At 50.8% G+C, this 18231-nt stretch overlaps 1 protein-coding gene across 2 annotated transcripts in view; it reads right to left on the reverse strand.

Moving 5' to 3' along the window:
- Positions 1–623: 623 nt before the first annotated feature.
- Positions 624–18231, reverse strand: part of LOC139539712 (neurocan core protein-like) — a 244690-nt gene continuing 227082 nt past the window's right edge. For both annotated transcript variants that reach the window (XM_071342907.1, XM_071342908.1), the window contains 5 exons: positions 16394–16552; positions 13550–13632; positions 12676–12820; positions 3369–3551; positions 624–2380 (listed from right to left, as the gene is read on the reverse strand). In XM_071342907.1, coding sequence (XP_071199008.1) covers positions 2175–2380; positions 3369–3551; positions 12676–12820; positions 13550–13632; positions 16394–16552 — 776 coding nt within the window. In that variant the 3' untranslated portion in view covers positions 624–2174. The remainder of the gene's footprint in view (positions 2381–3368; positions 3552–12675; positions 12821–13549; positions 13633–16393; positions 16553–18231) is intronic.

Genomic DNA, 18231 nt, shown 5'->3' on the forward strand with positions numbered 1-18231 from the left:
GAATCTAAGCTGTTTTAAATGCCTAAGGAGCACCCACCCACCCACCCATAGTCAATCCATTGTTTGAAATATCTGGAATAGTAGACAGATAGAAAAAAGCAGGTATTAGACTGACATGTTAAAGACGTCAGAGCTTGAGTGCTGTGAAAGGCCTGTGGCTCCCTATCCGTCAGAGCATAGCCACTGTCATCACAGCCAGGGTCAAAGATCAAGATGATAACCTCTTCATTAATTAAGCATGCTTTAAGGGAGATGAATTGTACTGATATGGAGCCTCTCTCTTCTTTCTCTTCCCCATCTGTGTCATTGACAAGGTGGATAAAGGGCTGAGGATGAAAGACAAGGGAAGAACTGGAGGAGCGAGGGAAGGAGAGAGAGAGAAACAGAGCAAAAAGAGAGAGGAGAGAAAGAAAGAGAAAGAGGGGGATTTAAGCTCAGAGGAATTACATAAGGTGATAAAGGAGCTTTAGAGAATCAGTCGGACCCTGCAGTGAAAAAGAAAACGTGTCTCATTTTCTAGCGGCAGCAGAGAGGAGGTGGCCCGGGTCTTATCCCAGCCGGACCGGGCTGCATGCTGCAGTAGACCTGTTTAAAACCAGGACACACACCTGGAGTGAGTACTATTGTGAAACAATGTGAACAACAGCCAATTGCCTCCATGTCCAGAAATACAAAAGTGCTTTATCGCTTCTAACCATCTATAATTTTTCAAGCATCTTCTGTGGGTCCTGTCGCCCCACTGTTAACCCCACACAACCCGCACTGAGACTGGGCTCTGAACCCAGCCACCTCTGCCTTCTCCAACAGCTCTGGTTCTTTGCCCCCCCAGCCCAGGTCTCTTCTGGTAGTCATCCCGACTTTATGGACCCATGTCCTATTAGCAGTACTTTCTGAAGCTAATTATGGCCCCAGCTCTGTACCCGACGGCTGCACAGAGAGCCCTGTCATCCCTCTGTTTGATGTGCTGGAGAACGGGGCCAACTGTAATTAAGAGTCCGGATTCCTTGCTCCTCTCTCTTTTTCTCTCTCTATTTCTCCACATGTCCGTCTCTCTCTCTCTCTGACAGTCTGACAGAACAATTTCTCCTCAGCTGGCCAGAGAAGTAGAGCTCTAAGATAGACGATGAACAGACCTTCAATTTAGAGACACAGATGGAATAGGAGAGTGTGGTGATAGGCATGAGAGGATTCTAATGAAGGATCATTGCCTATTAGCTAGCTGGAAAACCAGACTCAATCACAATCTGGCCAGTTCCAAAGGTAACAATTTTTCTGGGTTGGGTTTCTCGACTACCAACTAGCAATCACCTCTAGTACTTAAGCAGGAACACAGAATGACTTAGAAAGGCAACACATACAGTAGGATGATATTGTTAGAAGAAACCATTAAAGTAACATTTCCAGTTCAGCTTTAAAAAGGACTGCTGTGGATGCTTGATTTGATTTGACCTCAGTGGTGTGAGGTTGACTCAGATACAAGCTAAGTGTGAGTTGTCTCTCTTTTCCTCTGTGCACCTAGTACACACAGTCCAAAGTGTCTGTCTTACAATGATGAAACACAACGCTACTCAATCGGTACAAGCACCAGTGTCAAAGCAAAGCATGTCAATCTGTTCAGAATAACTGTTGTAGGTTATTAAGTCAAATGTCTTACAAAGAGCTAACCAAAAACAGCAAAGTTGGGAAATACACTCAGACAACAAGTCTCTTAAAAATAAAGGTGTTAGAATGAAGACTAATGGAAAAACATGGATATATGTATCTATCTATTCCTCGACTTCTGATTCCAATGATGTTGTCCCTATTTACAGCTTGTACTAAACCTCCTCCTCCACAATTGTTTATGTAAAAAAAAAAAGCTTTATTAGGTGAGCAAAGCCCCGTATCTTGGGTCCTCACTGACTCGATGACAGTAGGTTGTGAAGGGGGAGGGATAAATGAAAGAAAAGGAAAGTGTTGAAGGTAAAGAAAATAGTACAAAGGGATTGTTATTGTCTCAGTGAGGCCTAGCAGTCGGCTGTCAGGCCTCAGAGTTGAGTATGATACATGCTGGCTCGGGGAGCCAGGCTGTGGGGTCAGGAAAAGGGCAGGAGAGGGGGTAGACAGGGGGTAGAGAGCAGTAGAGGAGGGAGACTGGGCAGTGAGGTGAAGTTTGGGCAGTGGAGGCTTTTGGTTCAGATGTGAGCATGAGCGTGCCCATGCCCGTGCCTGTGGCCCTGGTCCCCTCCGTGGTGGCCTCCGTGTCCATGGCCGTGCCTGTGGCCCTGGTCTCCTCCGTGGTGGCCTCCCTCATTGTGTCCATGGCTGTGTTGATTGTGCTTTTTACGCTCCCATCGCCCGCTGTGATCATGGTGCCGTCTGTAGCGGTGGGCTCGCCGGGCTAGAGAGGGAGAGAAGGGTGTGAAAGGGGGTGAAAGGGGAGGAGTGAGGGTTTAAGAGAGAGGCGAGACCGGATGAGAGGGAGTAGAGGGGTGTGTGACAGGTAGAGCGGAAGCAACGGGGGAGAGTCAAGGATGAGATAGAGTGAGAGAGGTATATGAGAGAAGGGAGGGGGGGGACGAAAAGTCAACACTACAGATATACAGCTCTCAACATCAGACACTCAGCTCTGAGTGTCTACTCTACTTTACATTGAACAGTGTGGGCGCCGAGCTCTCTACATGTATTAGCATAGGACTGTTCTCCCACTCACGGCCTGAGGAAGCCACTTCCTTCCTATGTTGTGCTGCCAAATTGGATCCGTTGGTCCTGGTTTGGGTTTGCCAACAAAAAGTCTACCTTGCCAGGATAATGATGACTAACAAACGACGATGGCAGGAAAACAACATTGCACTCAAAATGCACGGAATAAAACAAATAACAAGGCTCCATATTTTCACTTTAAACAGCAGCAATCCATTACATCAGTACGAGCCGAGTAAATATCACCGTTTGAAAGGTGAAAGGAGAATAAGGTTTCTAATGACTTCATAAAATCTATCATCCTACAATATGAAAGATCCTGCTGTCGTAAAGAAAGATGGATGTTGTTCTGCAGAGTGACTTTTATTACTCGATGGGAGGATGGTCAAATAAAATGTTTCTTATTGGTGTTTCTGGCAGTCCTCCAAACCTCTGGCTGTCAATCTCACAGAAAAATAGCTATAATTTAAGTTTTATCTACATTAAAAGGACATTACCGTCATCTCACAACCTCTATCTGATGAAAAGCTGAAAAGCTGCAAAATAGAGTGCATACTACAACTTCTATGGAGAGTCTTGTATTCCTACTGAATCTGATCTAATTGTCGTGTCCATTCCTCTCCTGTTCTTTGAGCATTAACCCCATAGACATAAAACGTAACCCTTTAATGGTCTTGGTCACTCACACTTTGTGCAGATGATCTTGGGCCGGTCCCACTTGCCGTTGGCACGACACTTGGCCGTGGGGACGTGACGTTGGAGGAACCCATTGGCACACTGGTAACGCACCAATGAATGAATGTCATAGTGGGACCGCTTACGGCCAATCAGAAAGGCGTTCTCCACGTTGGGTGGGTTCCCACACAGCACTGCCAATGGAGAGAGAGAGAGAGGGAGAGATAGAAGCACAGCAATGGATGAGTGGGACATGAGGTCATAACATGATGTCTATTACCAGCATTCACAGTGGTGTACATCCACACAGTCATTCTTTGCCTGGGTGCATGTCCCTTTTATGCCCTTGTCCCCCATGAGACCTCACACTGACTCACTGACCTTTAAGCTCTGGCTAGAAGTTCCCCATAGGACCAGATCTAGGATCAGTTTACCCTCCATCAAATCTAGCATTCACTATCCAGGAGGAAAACACAAAATTGACCTTAGATCAGTGTGTAGTGGCAATTTCATCATACACAAACTATCTTAGAGAAGACAGGGGCCTTAGGGGCCACAGTGTGTGACAGATGTTAGGAATGCACCCACGCTTGCTTCTCATTGGCCGGATTAGAAGGGGGACGAATGAGAGACGAATGATGAGGAGGGTTGACTGGGGGTGAAGGTGCAGTTCCTCTGTCATTCCCTAGATGGCAGCCCTGCAGTTGAAACCTAAAGCCCTCAGTACATTTACTAACCCCCAGACAGTTACCATTCAACAACCCATCTGCAGACTACAGTAAATCCTTCATTCGCTTCCTTGAAGTAATCGCTGATCGCTCATTTGAAACATGGTTGAACGTGGTGAAAATGAGAGGTCCGTATGACATTCCTAATACATTAATGTGGAACTATCAGATCAGTAATAACTCCAAGGAGTAGAGGAAACGAGGGAAGAAGGGGAGGAAACATGTATTTCCCAGGTATCCCGGCATTGTAACTGCAGTACTGCCCCAGTGGGAGGTCTGGTCTGTGACTCCAGTACTGCCCCAGTGGGAGGTCTGGTCTGTGACTGCAGTACAGCCCCAGTGGGAGGTCTGGTCTGTGACTCCAGTACTGCCCCAGTGGGAGGTCTGGTCTGTGACTCCAGTACTGCCCCAGTGGGAGGTCTGGTCTGGTCTGTGACTGCAGTACGGCCCAGTGGGAGGTCTGGTCTGGTCTGTGACTGCAGTACTGCTCCAGTGGGAGGTCTGGTCTGGTCTGTGACTGCAGTACGGCCCCAGTGGGAGGTCTGGTCTGTGACTGCAGTACGGCCCCAGTGGGAGGTCTGGTCTGTGACTACAGTACTGCTCCAGTGGGAGGTCTGGTCTGTGACTGCAGTAAGGCCTCAGTGGGAGGTCTGGTCTGTGACTACAGTACTGCTCCAGTGGGAGGTCTGGTCTGTGACTGCAGTACAGCCCCAGTGGGAGGTCTGGTCTGGTCTGTGACTGCAGTACGGCCCCAGTGGGAGGTCTGGTCTGTGACTACAGTACTGCTCCAGTGGGAGGTCTGGTCTGTGACTGCAGTAAGGCCCCAGTGGGAGGTCTGGTCTGTGACTGCAGTACTGCCCCAGTGGGAGGACTGGTCTGTGACTGCAGTACACCCCCAAGGAGAGGTCTGGTCTGTGTCTGCAGTACACGCCCAGGGGGAGGTCTGGTCTGTGACTGCAGTATGGGCCCATTGGGAGGTCGGGTCTGTGACTGCAGTATGGGCCCAGTGGGAGGTCTGGTCTGTGACTGCAGTTAGGCCCCAGTGGGAGGTCTGGTCTGTGACTGCAGTACACCCCCAAGGAGAGGTCTGGTCTGTGTCTGCAGTACACGCCCAGGGGGAGGTCTGGTCTGTGACTGCAGTACACGCCCAGTGGGAGGACTGGTCTGTGACTGCCGTATGGACCCAGTGGGAGGTCTGGTCTGTGACTGCAGTACACGCCCAGGGGGAGGTCGGGTCTGTGACTGCAGTATGGGCCCAGTGGGAGGTCTGGTCTGTGACTGCAGTACCGGCCCAGTGGGAGGTCTGGTCTGTGACTGCAGTACACGCCCAGTGGGAGGACTGGTCTGTGACTGCCGTATGGACCCAGTGGGAGGTCTGGTCTGTGACTGCAGTACACGCCCAGGGGGAGGTCTGGTCTGTGACTACAGTATGGCCCCAGTGGGAGGTCTGGTCTGTGACTGCAGTAAGGCCCCAGTGGGAGGTCTGGTCTGTGACTGCAGTAAGGCCCCAGTGGGAGGTCTGGTCTGTGACTGCAGTACACCCCCAGTGGGAGGTCGGGTCTGTGACTGCAGTACGGCCCCAGTGGGAGGTCTGGTCTGTGACTGCAGTAAGGCCCCAGTGGGAGGTCTGGTCTGTGACTGCAGTACTGCCCCAGTGGGAGATCTGGTCTGTGACTGCAGTACAGCCCCAGTGGGAGGTCTGGTCTGTGACTGCAGTACAGCCCCAGTGGGAGGTCTGGTCTGGTCTGTGACTGCAGTACGGCCCCAGTGGGAGGTCTGGTCTGGTCTGTGACTGCAGTACTGCTCCAGTGGGAGGTCTGGTCTGGTCTGTGACTGCAGTACGGCCCCAGTGGGAGGTCTGGTCTGTGACTACAGTACTGCTCCAGTGGGAGGTCTGGTCTGTGACTGCAGTAAGGCCCCAGTGGGAGGTCTGGTCTGTGACTGCAGTAAGGCCCCAGTGGGAGGTCTGGTCTGTGACTACAGTACTGCTCCAGTGGGAGGTCTGGTCTGTGACTGCAGTAAGGCCCCAGTGGGAGGTCTGGTCTGTGACTACAGTACTGCTCCAGTGGGAGGTCTGGTCTGTGATTGCAGTACAGCCCCAGTGGGAGGTCTGGTCTGGTCTGTGACTGCAGTACGTCCCCAGTGGGAGGTCTGGTCTGTGACTGCAGTAAGGCCCCAGTGGGAGGTCTGGTCTGTGACTGCAGTACTGCCCCAGTGGGAGGACTGGTCTGTGACTGCAGTACACGCCCAGTGGGCGGACTGGTCTGTGACTACAGTACGGCCCCAGTGGGAGGTCTGGTCTGTGACTGCAGTAAGGCCCCAGTGGGAGGTCTGGTCTGTGACTGCAGTAAGGCCCCAGTGGGAGGTCTGGTCTGTGACTGCAGTACACCCCCAAGGGGAGGTCTGGTCTGTGTCTGCAGTACGCGCCCAGGGGGAGGTCTGGTCTGTGACTGCAGTATGGGCCCATTGGGAGGTCGGGTCTGTGACTGCAGTATGGGCCCAGTGGGAGGTCTGGTCTGTGACTGCAGTAAGGCCCCAGTGGGAGGTCTGGTCTGTGACTGCAGTACACCCCCAAGGAGAGGTCTGGTCTGTGTCTGCAGTACACGCCCAGGGGGAGGTCTGGTCTGTGACTGCAGTACACGCCCAGTGGGAGGACTGGTCTGTGACTGCCGTATGGACCCAGTGGGAGGTCTGGTCTGTGACTGCAGTACACGCCCAGGGGGAGGTCGGGTCTGTGACTGCAGTATGTGCCCAGTGGGAGGTCTGGTCTGTGACTGCAGTACCGGCCCAGTGGGAGGTCTGGTCTGTGACTGCAGTATGGGCCCATTGGGAGGTCTGGTCTGTGACTGCAGTAAGGCCCCAGTGGGAGGACTGGTCTGTGACTGCCGTATGGACCCAGTGGGAGGTCTGGTCTGTGACTGCAGTACACGCCCAGGGGGAGGTCTGGTCTGTGACTGCAGTATGGGCCCAGTGGGAGGTCTGGTCTGTGACTGCCGTACGGGCCCAGTGGGAGGTCTGGTCTGTGACTGCAGTACGGGCCCAGTGGGAGGACTGGTCTGTGACTGCAGTACGGGCCCAGTGGGAGGTCTGGTCTGTGACTGCAGTATGGGCCCATTGGGAGGTCTGGTCTGTGACTGCAGTACACGCCCAGTGGGAGGTCTGGTCTGTGACTGCAGTAATTACCTGTAGGCTATTACAATGTAATAATTTATAATATTTTGCAGGCACTTTTCTCCAAAGCGACTTACAGTCATGTTTGTATACATTTTACATATGGGTGGTCCCGGGAATCAAACCCACTATCCTGACATTGCAAGTGCCATGCTCTACTAACTGAGCTACCCTAATCACATAGCTATGGTATTACTTAGCCATATAATTAGACACCTTAATAATGGCTAGCCATATCAGATTACCCCACTTTTAATAGTGCAAAAAATCTGTAAATTGTGTTAACAGCGTTTGTTTAGACTGCCAGTACAGTGATTGCTGCTGTGGCTCACACCTTAAATTCAGCCAACCAGAAAACCCCAGTTTATTACTCACTGTGTTCAGTGTGCAGTAGCAGAGACTAGGAGGGACATTACTAACACTAGCGCGCGGTGTCAACAGATCAATAGACACAGGACCAGACACTCCACAACACAACCCAGATATGCCCCTACTGACTGGGTCTAGGTTGGGGATGGCTGGCAGGCGAGCAGGAGTGTGTGTGTGTCAGGCTGATGTAGTGTTCTTTTGAAAGCTGAAGACAGTTAGAGCCTGAATTCATCCAGCACTTTCCGAGCCCTCTGGGCTGAAGCTACTCCTAGAGGCTATCATGTCTCAGCAGATTAGATTGGGGTGAGGTGGGTATGTTTACACAAACAACACACAAGCATATTTTCAACACACACATGCACGCACACACACACACTCTCTCTCTCACTCACAAACACACACGCACGCTTCATTCGCAGCCAATGCCGTGCCCTGCAGCTGTCACGGCAGGCAGCTGAGTTAAGGTGAACTGTGAGTAAAGTTTAATGAAATCAAATGTTATTTGTCACATGCTTCTTAAACAACAGGTGTAGACTAACAGTGAAATGTTTACTTACGGGCACCTCCCAACAATGTAGAGAGAAAAAAGATAAATAATATAAAAATAATAACACGAGGAATAAATTCACAATGAGTAACAATAACTTGGCAATATACACGGGGCACCAGTACTGAGTCGAAGTGCAGGGGTACGAGGTAATTGAGGTAGATATGTACTGTAGGGATAAAGTGACTAGGCAACAGGATAGATACTGTAATAAACAGTAGCAGCAGTGCATGTGATGTGTCAAAAGACTTAGTGCAGGGATGGGCAACTTTGATGGGGGGTGGGGCCCACCAAAAAATTATCATGAGGGGCCACGGTGGCTTGTTTTAAAGCAGGTTTGCTGCAATTCTACACATTTTGCCATGGGGTGGAGATAAGATTTAGCAATTTTTTATAAGATAACTGATAATCAATGGGCCCCACCCCGGTTGGTAATTCAACCATGCTTACTACGAGTTTAGATAGCTGGCGCTAGACTAATTTAACAGTCACATTTTTTTTGCTGACATGAGCTAATTAAGTGACTGCTGATGTACTACGTAATGTCAAAATTGCACCTTGTCTATTCTATTATTCTAACGCTCAACAGTAAGTTGAGACCCTGACTGAGTTAAAAGATTTGGCATGGGCCCTCAGAGCCTCAAAACGTTATACAGCGGCACCATTGAGAGCATCTCGACTGGCTGCATCATCGCTTGGCAACTGCTTGGCGTCCGACCGCAAGGTGTTAGAGAGGGGGGGGTGTACGGCCCAGTACATCACCGCTTGGTATGGCAACTGCTCGTCCGACCACAAGGCTTTACAGAGGGGTGGTGTACGGCCCAGTACATCACCGGTTACCATTTTGTCCGCGGGCTTGCAAAAGGAGGGCCGCGGTGATGTACTGGGCCGTACACACTATCCTCATGAATAGGTCCATGGGGGTGTCAGGGTGAGCTGCTTCTCTGTCACCAGAGGAAAGGTGCAGGAGAGAAGGTGTAGTTGGTAAAAGGCATGTAGAGGCAGGTGTTCCAGGTGTTCCAGGTGTAGTTGGTAACAGGCATGTAGAGGCAGGTGTTCCAGGTGTTCCAGGTGTTCCAGGTGTAGTTGGTAACAGGCATGTAGAGGCAGGTGTTCCAGGTGTTCCAGGTGTAGTTGGTAACAGGCATGTGGAGCCAGAGACAGAGGCAGGTGTTCCAGGTGTAGTTGGTAACAGGCATGTAGAGCCAGAGACAGTGGCAGGTGTTCCAGGTGTTCCAGGTGTTCCAGGCGTAGTTGGTAACAGGCATGTAGAGGCAGAGGCAGTGGCAGGTGTTCCAGGTGTTCCAGGGGACTTCTGGCCCAACTGCTCCAAAGGACCAGGGTGCTCTGGCTTGGACTTGAGGTGTGTGTGTAAGAGAATACTTTGAACTGTATATGAATGAGAATTTGAGTATTTGATAATACTCTCTGTGTGCATATTCATGTGTGTGTGTCTGTGACAGACAGATGCCTTCACCACAGCCCATCCTCCTGATCAGGGTGACTCATGCCAGCCTGCTCTGTGGTCTGCCCCACGGCATTATGGGTAACACTAATTACCCAGATGACGTGCATCTCTGATTGGATACTGCCTCCTGGCTCTCTCTCAAGAGGAACAGGCCTGAGTGTCAGCCACACGCCAGTCATCAGCCAATCACATCATACGGCCACTGATGAGCAGCAGACCCCAGAACAACACCACTAAACAGTAGGTATCAAGACAGATTATGCTCTGCTGTAAAGAAGGAGTGTAGTTGGGCTGAAGATTGAATGCTGCCACTGACGGATTGACTGAAAGTCAGCTTTCCAGTTGGAGCCATTAAGTAAGACCTGTGACAGTGTGTCATCAGCTATGGGTTAAACCTCTGTATAATGAGAGAAATAACATGCTGTAAATACTATATGTAACATAAAGAGTAAATACCTTCACATCCACAGTGGAAAGTTGATCTGACTCTAGGGCAGTGGTCCCCAAACTTTTGTGTGGCATGAGTGACTTATCTTAAGTTTTCTAACTAATTGGTGACCATTCAGATGAAGTAAATACTGTTTCTAGTCTGAGGCCAGTTTTAAATCAGCAGCCAAAATGATCTAGCAGTGACCCACGAGTGAGTCCAGAGTCTCCTGATCTTCCATTTCCTTAAACCCAGTTCTGGATTCTGGCCAGCCGTCTCAACCTACCTAGAAACCCCTACCTGGCTGACTATTAATACCCTGTCTCTCTGTCTGCCCCAAATGCAAATCAGGGACCATCAGCTCTAATAGCCACTGGCTTCTTTGGCGTCTCACACTCCTCACAGCACCATGACAGCGCAGATACACATAGGCCTGATCATGTGACACCGGAACTTTACCAGACAACCCCAAAACTTTGTGTGAAAGTCTTCCAACAATGCTTCACACAAAGGAGGATAATTTTGTTGTGGATTAAATGTTCTGAGAATCCTCAGCCCCTGGGTTGACAGTAAAACCCTCAGTAGTAGTGGTTTAAAGGAGCTGTCTGAAGTGGGAAGCTCAGCTACAGGTGAGCTGACTGTGTTTGGAGGTGAGCTGACTGGGTTTGGAGGTGAGATTACTGTGTTTGGAGGTGAGCTGACTGTGTTTGGAGGTGAGGTGACTGGGTTTGGAGGTGAGGTGACTGGGTTTGGAGGTGAGGTGACTGGGTTTGGAGGTGAGGTGACTGGGTTTGGAGGTGAGCGGACTGGGTTTGGAGGTGAGGTGACTGGGTTTGGAGGTGAGGTGACTGGGTTTGGAGGTGAGGTGACTGGGTTTGGAGGTGAGGTGACTGGGTTTGGAGGTAGCTGACTGGGTTTGGAGGTGAGCTGACTGGGCTTGGAGGTGAGGCGACTGGGTTTGGAGGTGAGGTGACTGGGTTTGGAGGTGAGGTGACTGGGCTTGGAGGTGAGATGACTGGGCTTGGAGGTGAGCTGACTGGGTTTGGAGGTGAGGCGACTGGGTTTGGAGGTGAGGCGACTGGGTTTGGAGGTGAGGTGATGGGCTTGGAGGTGAGGTGACTGGGCTTGGAGGTGAGCTGACTGGGTTTGGAGGTGAGGTGACTGGGTTTGGAGGTGAGGTGACTGGGTTTGGAGGTGAGCTGACTGGGCTTGGAGGTGAGCTGACTGGGTTTGGAGGTGAGGTGACTGGGCTTGGAGGTGAGGTGACTGGGCTTGGAGGTGAGGTGACTAGGCTTGGAGGTGAGGTGACTGGGTTTGGAGGTGAGGTGACTAGGCTTGGAGGTGAGGTGACTGGGCTTGGAGGTGAGGTGACTGGGCTTGGAGGTGAGGTGACTGGGTTTGGAGGTGAGGTGACTAGGCTTGGAGGTGAGGTGACTAGGCTTGGAGGTGAGCTGACTGGGTTTGGAGGTGAGCTGACTGGGCTTGGAGGTGAGCTGACTAGGCTTGGAGGTGAGGTGACTGGGTTTGGAGGTGAGGTGACTGGGCTTGGAGGTGAGGTGACTGGGTTTGGAGGTGAGGTGACTGGGCTTGGAGGTGAGCTGACTGTGTTTGGAGGTGAGCTGACTGGGTTTGGAGGTGAGCTGACTGGGTTTGGAGGTGAGGTGACTGGGTTTGGAGGTGAGCTGACTGGGCTTGGAGGTGAGCTGACTGGGTTTGGAGGTGAGGTGACTGGGTTTGGAGGTGAGGTGACTGGGCTTGGAGGTGAGGTGACTGGGTTTGGAGGTGAGCTGACTGGGTTTGGAGGTGAGGTGACTGGGTTTGGAGGTGAGGTGACTGGGTTTGGAGGTGAGCTGACTGGGTTTGGAGGTGAGCTGACTGGGTTTGGAGGTGAGCTGACTGGGTTTGGAGGTGAGCTGACTGGGCTTGGAGGTGAGGTGACTGGGCTTGGAGGTGAGCTGACTGGGTTTGGAGGTGAGCTGACTGGGTTTGGAGATGAGGTGACTGGGCTTGGAGGTGAGGTGACTGGGCTTGGAGGTGAGCTGACTGGGTTTGGAGGTGAGCTGACTGGGTTTGGAGGTGAGGTGACTGGGTTTGGAGGTGAGCTGACTGGGTTTGGAGGTGAGGTGACTGGGTTTGGAGGTGAGCTGACTGGGTTTGGAGGTGAGCTGACTGGGTTTGGAGGTGAGCTGACTGGGTTTGGAGGTGAGGTGACTGGGCTTGGAGGTGAGCTGACTGGGTTTGGAGGTGAGATGACTGGGTTTGGAGGTGAGGTGACTGGGTTTGGAGGTGAGATGACTGGGTTTGGAGGTGAGCTGACTGGGTTTGGAGGTGAGATGACTGGGCTTGGAGGTGAGCTGTATTGTGCCAACCTATTGTCCAGACTGACTGATTGAAGAGACTAAAATGGTCTCGCTAACATCCAGGACACTTTAAAGTATTCTTTAATGTATTTAAAGCACAGCAGAAACATGATATCACCTCCTTTTCAACTCTCAGTCCCTTTCGCCCCCTCTCTTTCTTCATCCCCTCTTGATTCTTCCCTCTTTCACATTCTCAGTCTCTCTCCCCTTCTCTCCTCCTTCCCTCCCTTCCTCTTTCTCTGTCTCACCTGTTCCCTTCTTGCAGACGTAGGGCAGGTTGTAATTGCAGGGCACATCGTTCCACTTGCCGTTTTCGTGGGCGATCATCACCACACAGTCCTCTCCCCCAGCAAAGAAGTTATCCGGCTGCTTTTCCCACCAGTTCTCATATTGCTGTATCACAGTCACAGTCAGAAACACAGGTACAGTCACAGACACAGATACAGTCAGAAACACAGGTACAGTCACAGACACAGACACAGATACAGTCACAGACACAGATACAGTCACAGACACAGTCAGAAACACAGGTACAGTCACAGACACAGATACAGTCACAGACACAGATACAGTCACAGTCACAGACACAGTCAGAAACACAGGTACAGTCACAGACACAGATACAGTCACAGACACAGATATAGATACAGTCACATGGCCCAGTCACAGACATAGTCACAAACACAGATGCAGTCACAGACACATATGCAGTCACAGACACAGATCCAGTCACAGACACAGATACAGACAAATATACAGTCACAGACACAGTCACACAACACAGACAGAACAAAAAGAAAAGTGGTAGATAGCATCATTATCCATGCAGTATAAAACAGACTGTTTCATTCTTTTATTGAACGACACTTATGGTCTTTCTCCAGAGGTATAGACCGACAAAGAGTAATGACAGCTCTGAAATAACACCAGGCACATAGGAGCTGCCTCTAGGGAGATAGAAGTGGTAAGTAGTGCAGGATGAAAAGTGATTCAGCGAGCGAGGGTGTACATGTACACATGTAATGACACGTTCACTCTATCAATTTCCCCCCTGACCTTAAGCTGACATCCACCTCCTCACTACGACACGAGGATAAAAGAGTAATCCTCTCTCTCTCTCACCAGGTCCATGTTGTCAGTCCACTGGAAATCCTCCTCTACTGTTCTGTCGTTCAGGCCGATCCAGGTGTTGTCATGGCTCAGATCTGAAAGGCGACAGGGAAAAACACACCCACACAACACCCGTCGTTTAAAAAGACAACCAGCAGTATTTACTGCAGAATAGTTATGCATATTCTCCTATTCTACATGCATTCTGTCTCCAAGGCACCACCAGCCATTCCCTCAGGGAGGTTCAGCTCTGATCTGATCACAATTTCATCCCTCCATAGCAGCAGGCAGAAGCAGCCAGATCTTTGTGGACGGTGTAGCATTGATGAGATCTGGGTGTAATGGAATTTCAATCATGGTGTTCATTATGGGGCCCATTAATCTTCCTAATGGCTGTGCTCCCTTTATTACCGAGGTAGAGACGTCCATTTTCGAGGCAATTAAACACACTTTTTGGTAAATGTGGCTGTGGAGGAGAGGATGAGGGAGGACGAGTGGGGAAAGGATAGCTCTGACCGTTCTGGGACTGGGAGGGGCTCCCATGCTCCAATCATCCATTTCTCTCTCCCTCCATCCCTCTCTTCCTCTGTCTCTTCCTCCATTTCTCTCTCCCTCCATCCCTCTCTCCCTCTGTCTCTTCCTCCATCCCTCTCTCCCTCCATCCCTCTCTTCCTCTGTCTCTTACTCCATCCCTCTCTTCCTCTGTCTCTTACTCCATCCCTCTCTTCCTCTGTCTCTTACTCCATCCCTCTCTCCCTCTGTCTCTTCCTCCATCCCTCTCTCCCTCCATCCCTCTCTTCCTCTGTCTCTTCCTCCATCCCTCTCTCCCTCCATCCCTCTCTTCCTCTGTCTCTTACTCCATCCCTCTCTTCCTCTGTCTCTTCCTACATCCCTCTCTCCCTCCATCCCTCTCTTCCTCTGTCTCTTCCTACATCCCTCTCTTCCTCTGTCTCTCCCTCCATTCCTCTGTCTCCTCCTCCATCACTCTCTCCCTCCATCCCTCTCTTCCTCTGTCTCTCCCTCCATTCCTCTGTCTCCTCCTCCATCACTCTCTCCCTCCATCCCTCTCTTCCTCTGTCTCCTCCTCCATCACTCTCTCCCTCCATCCCTCTCTTCCTCTGTCTCTCCCTCCATTCCTCTGTCTCCTCCTCCATCACTCTCTCCCTCCATCCCTCTCTTCCTCTGTCTCCTCCTCCATCCCTCTCTTCCTCTGTCTCTCCCTCCATTCCTCTGTCTCCTCCTCCATCACTCTCTCCCTCCATCCCTCTATTCCTCTGTCTCTCCCTTCATCACTCTCTCCCTCCATCACTCTCTCCCTCCATCCCTCTATTCCTCTGTCTCTCCCTCCATCACTTTCTCCCTCCATCCCTATATTCCTCTGTCTCTCCCTTCATCACTCTCTCCCTCCATCCCTCTATTCCTCTGTCTCTCCCTCCATCACTCTCTCTCTCCATCCCTCCCTTCCTCTGTCTCCTCCTCCATCACTCTCTCCCTCCATCCCTCTACTCCTCTGTCTCTCCCTCCATCACTCTATTCCTCTGTCTGTCCCTCCATCATTCTCTCTCTCCATCCCTCTATATCTCCCTCCATCCCTCTCTTCCTCTGTCTCTCCCTCCATCACTCTCTCCCTCCATCCCTCTGTCTCTCCCTCCATCACTTTCTCCCTCCATCCCTATATTCCTCTGTCTCTCCCTTCATCACTCTCTCCCTCCATCCCTCTATTCCTCTGTCTCTCCCTCCATCACTCTCTCTCTCCATCCCTCCCTTCCTCTGTCTCCTCCTCCATCACTCTCTCCCTCCATCCCTCTACTCCTCTGTCTCTCCCTCCATCACTCTATTCCTCTGTCTGTCCCTCCATCATTCTCTCTCTCCATCCCTCTATATCTCCCTCCATCCCTCTCTTCCTCTGTCTCTCCCTCCATCACTCTCTCCCTCCATCCCTCTGTCTCTCCCTCCATCACTCTCTCCCTCCATCCCTCTATTCCTCTCTCTCCCTCCATCACTCTCTCCCTCCATCACTCTCTCCCTCCATCCCTCTGTCTCTCCCTCCATCCCTCTATTTCTCCCTTCATCACTCTCTCTCTCCATCCCTCCCTTCCTCTGTCTCTCCCTCCATCCCTCTATTCCTCTGTCTCTCCCTCCATCACTCTCTCTCTCCTTCTCTCTATTCCTCTGTCTCTCCCTCCATCCCTCTATTCCTCTGTCTCTCCCTCCATCACTCTCTCTCTCCATCCCTCCCTTCCTCTGTCTCTCCCTCCATCCCTCTATTCCTCTGTCTCTCCCTCCATCACTCTCTCTCTCCATCCCTCCCTTCCTCTGTCTCTCCCTCCATCCCTCTATTCCTCTGTCTCTCCCTCCATCACTCTCTCTCTCCATCTCTCTATTCCTCTGTCTCTCCCTCCATCCCTCTATTTCTCTGTCTCTCCCTCCATCACTCTCTCCCTCCAGCCCACTCTTCCTCTGTCTCTCCCTCCATCACTCTCTCTCTCCATCTCTCTCTTCCTCTGTCTCTTCGTCCATCACTCTCTCCCTCCATCCCTCGATTCCTCTGTCTCTCCCTTCATCACTCTCTCTCTCCATCCCTCCCTTCCTCTGTCTCTCCCTCCATCACTCTCTCTCTCCATCCCTCTATTCCTCTGTCTCTCCCTCCATCACTCTCTCTCTCCATCCCTCCCTTCCTATGTTTCTCCCTCCATCACTCTCTCTCTCATCCCTCTATTCCTCTGTCTCTCCCTCCATCCCTCTCTCCCTCTCCTCTTCTAACTCCAACTGGGATGGCTTCTGGATCAGTGCCAAAACATGAGACTACACTTCATTATAAATTATGTAAGGTCGTAATGATTGAAAGACACCCACCGTTGATGAAGTCCTGCTCGTGGAGTGTGTGTATGCTGGCCAGGTGTCCGCTGTGCTCCCTGCAGTCCTTCTCTGCGTCCTCCCAGGTGTGTCTGCGGCTGAAGTACCTGTAGCAGTGGCCATGGAACTTCTTCCACGTGTGTTCACAGCCCTCTGTGTCTGCACAAAGAGCGAGAGAGCAAGAGCGAGAGAGAGATAAAGAGATAGAGAGAGAGAATGTAAACATGTTTCCCATGCCAATAAAGACCCTTGAATTGAATTGAAATTGAATTGAGAAAGAGAGAAAGACAAAGAGAGAGAGAGAGAGAGAGAGAGAGAGAGAGAGAGAGAGAGAGAGAGAGAGAGAGAGAGAGAGAGAGAGAGAGAGAGAGAGAGAGAGAGAGAGAGAAAGAGAGAGAGAGAGAGAGAGAGAGAGAGAGAGAGAGAGAGAGAGAGAGAGAGAGAGAGAGAGAGAGAGAGAGAGAGAGAGAGAGAGAGAGAGAGAGAGAGAGAGAGAGAGAGAGAGAGAGAGAGAGAGAGAGAGAGAGAGAGAGAGAGAGAGGGGTTAGTCTACACCAGGTATTCCCAAACTGCGGGTACGCTAAATAAAAATGTGATTCACATAAAACATTTTTTTTTCAATAATATGATTATTAGCATTTTTTTCCTTCACATTTTCAAACAGTCCATTTATATTTTCCAATGGGTGAGGTTTGGGTGAGGTTTTTTTCTCGCCAAAAATAAAATGAAACCATCTAGTGTTCAGGGAAATAACAACGTAATAAGAAAACAGTAAAATGACAGTGAAAATAACAGTAGTGAGGCTATATACAGGTGGCACCAGTACAGAGTCAATGTGCGGGGTCACCGGTTAGTCGGGCTAATTGAGGTAATATGTACATGAATGTATAGTTAAAGTGACTATGCAAAGATGACAAACTGAGAGTAGCAGCAGCGTAAAAGAGGGGTTGGGGGGGGGACACACACACAATGAAAATAGTCCACTTGATTACCTGTTTAGGAGTCTTACAGCTTGGGGGTAAAAGCTGTTGAGAAGCCTTTTGGTCCTACACTTGGCGCTCTGGTACCGCTTGCCATGCGGTAGTAGGGAGAACAGTCTATGACTGGGGTGGCTGGGGTCTTAGACAATTTTTAGGCCCTTCCTCTGACACTGCCTGGTGTAGAAGTCCTGGATGGTAGGCAGCTTAGCCCCAGTGATGTACTGGGCAGTACGCACTACCCTCTGTAGTGCCTTGCGGTCGGAAGCCGAGCAGTTGCCATACCAGGCAGTGATGCAACCAGTCAGGATGCTCTCGATGTTGCAGCTGTAGAACCTTTTGAGGATCTGATGACCCATGCCAAATGTTTTTAGTTTCCTGAGGGGGAATTGGTTTTGTTGTGCCCTCTTCACGACTGTCTTTTGGACCATTCTAGTTTGTTGTTGATGTGGACACCAAAGACAGCCCCGTCGCTGAGAATGGGGATGTGCTTGGTCCTCCTTTTCCTGTGGTCCACAATCATCTCCTTTGTCTTGATCACGTTGAGGGATAGGTTGTTATTCTGGCACCACAAGGTCAGGTCTCTGACCTCCTCCTTGTAGGCTGTCTTGTCGTTGTCGGTGATGAGGTTTCTGGGATAATGATGTTAATGTGAGCCATTACCAGCCTTTCAAAGCACTTCATGGCTACGGACTCAATCAGGGACATGTTGAAAATGTCAGTGAAGACACCTGCCAGTTGGTCAGCACATGCCCGGGGCACACGTCCTGGTAATCAGTCTGGCCCAGAGGCCTTGTGAATGCTGACCTGTTAAAAGGTCTTACTCACGTCGGCTACGGAGAGCGTGATCACACAGACGTC

Source organism: Salvelinus alpinus, chromosome 15, assembly GCF_045679555.1.
Source record: "Salvelinus alpinus chromosome 15, SLU_Salpinus.1, whole genome shotgun sequence".
NCBI classification, from domain to species: Eukaryota; Metazoa; Chordata; class Actinopteri; order Salmoniformes; family Salmonidae; genus Salvelinus; species Salvelinus alpinus.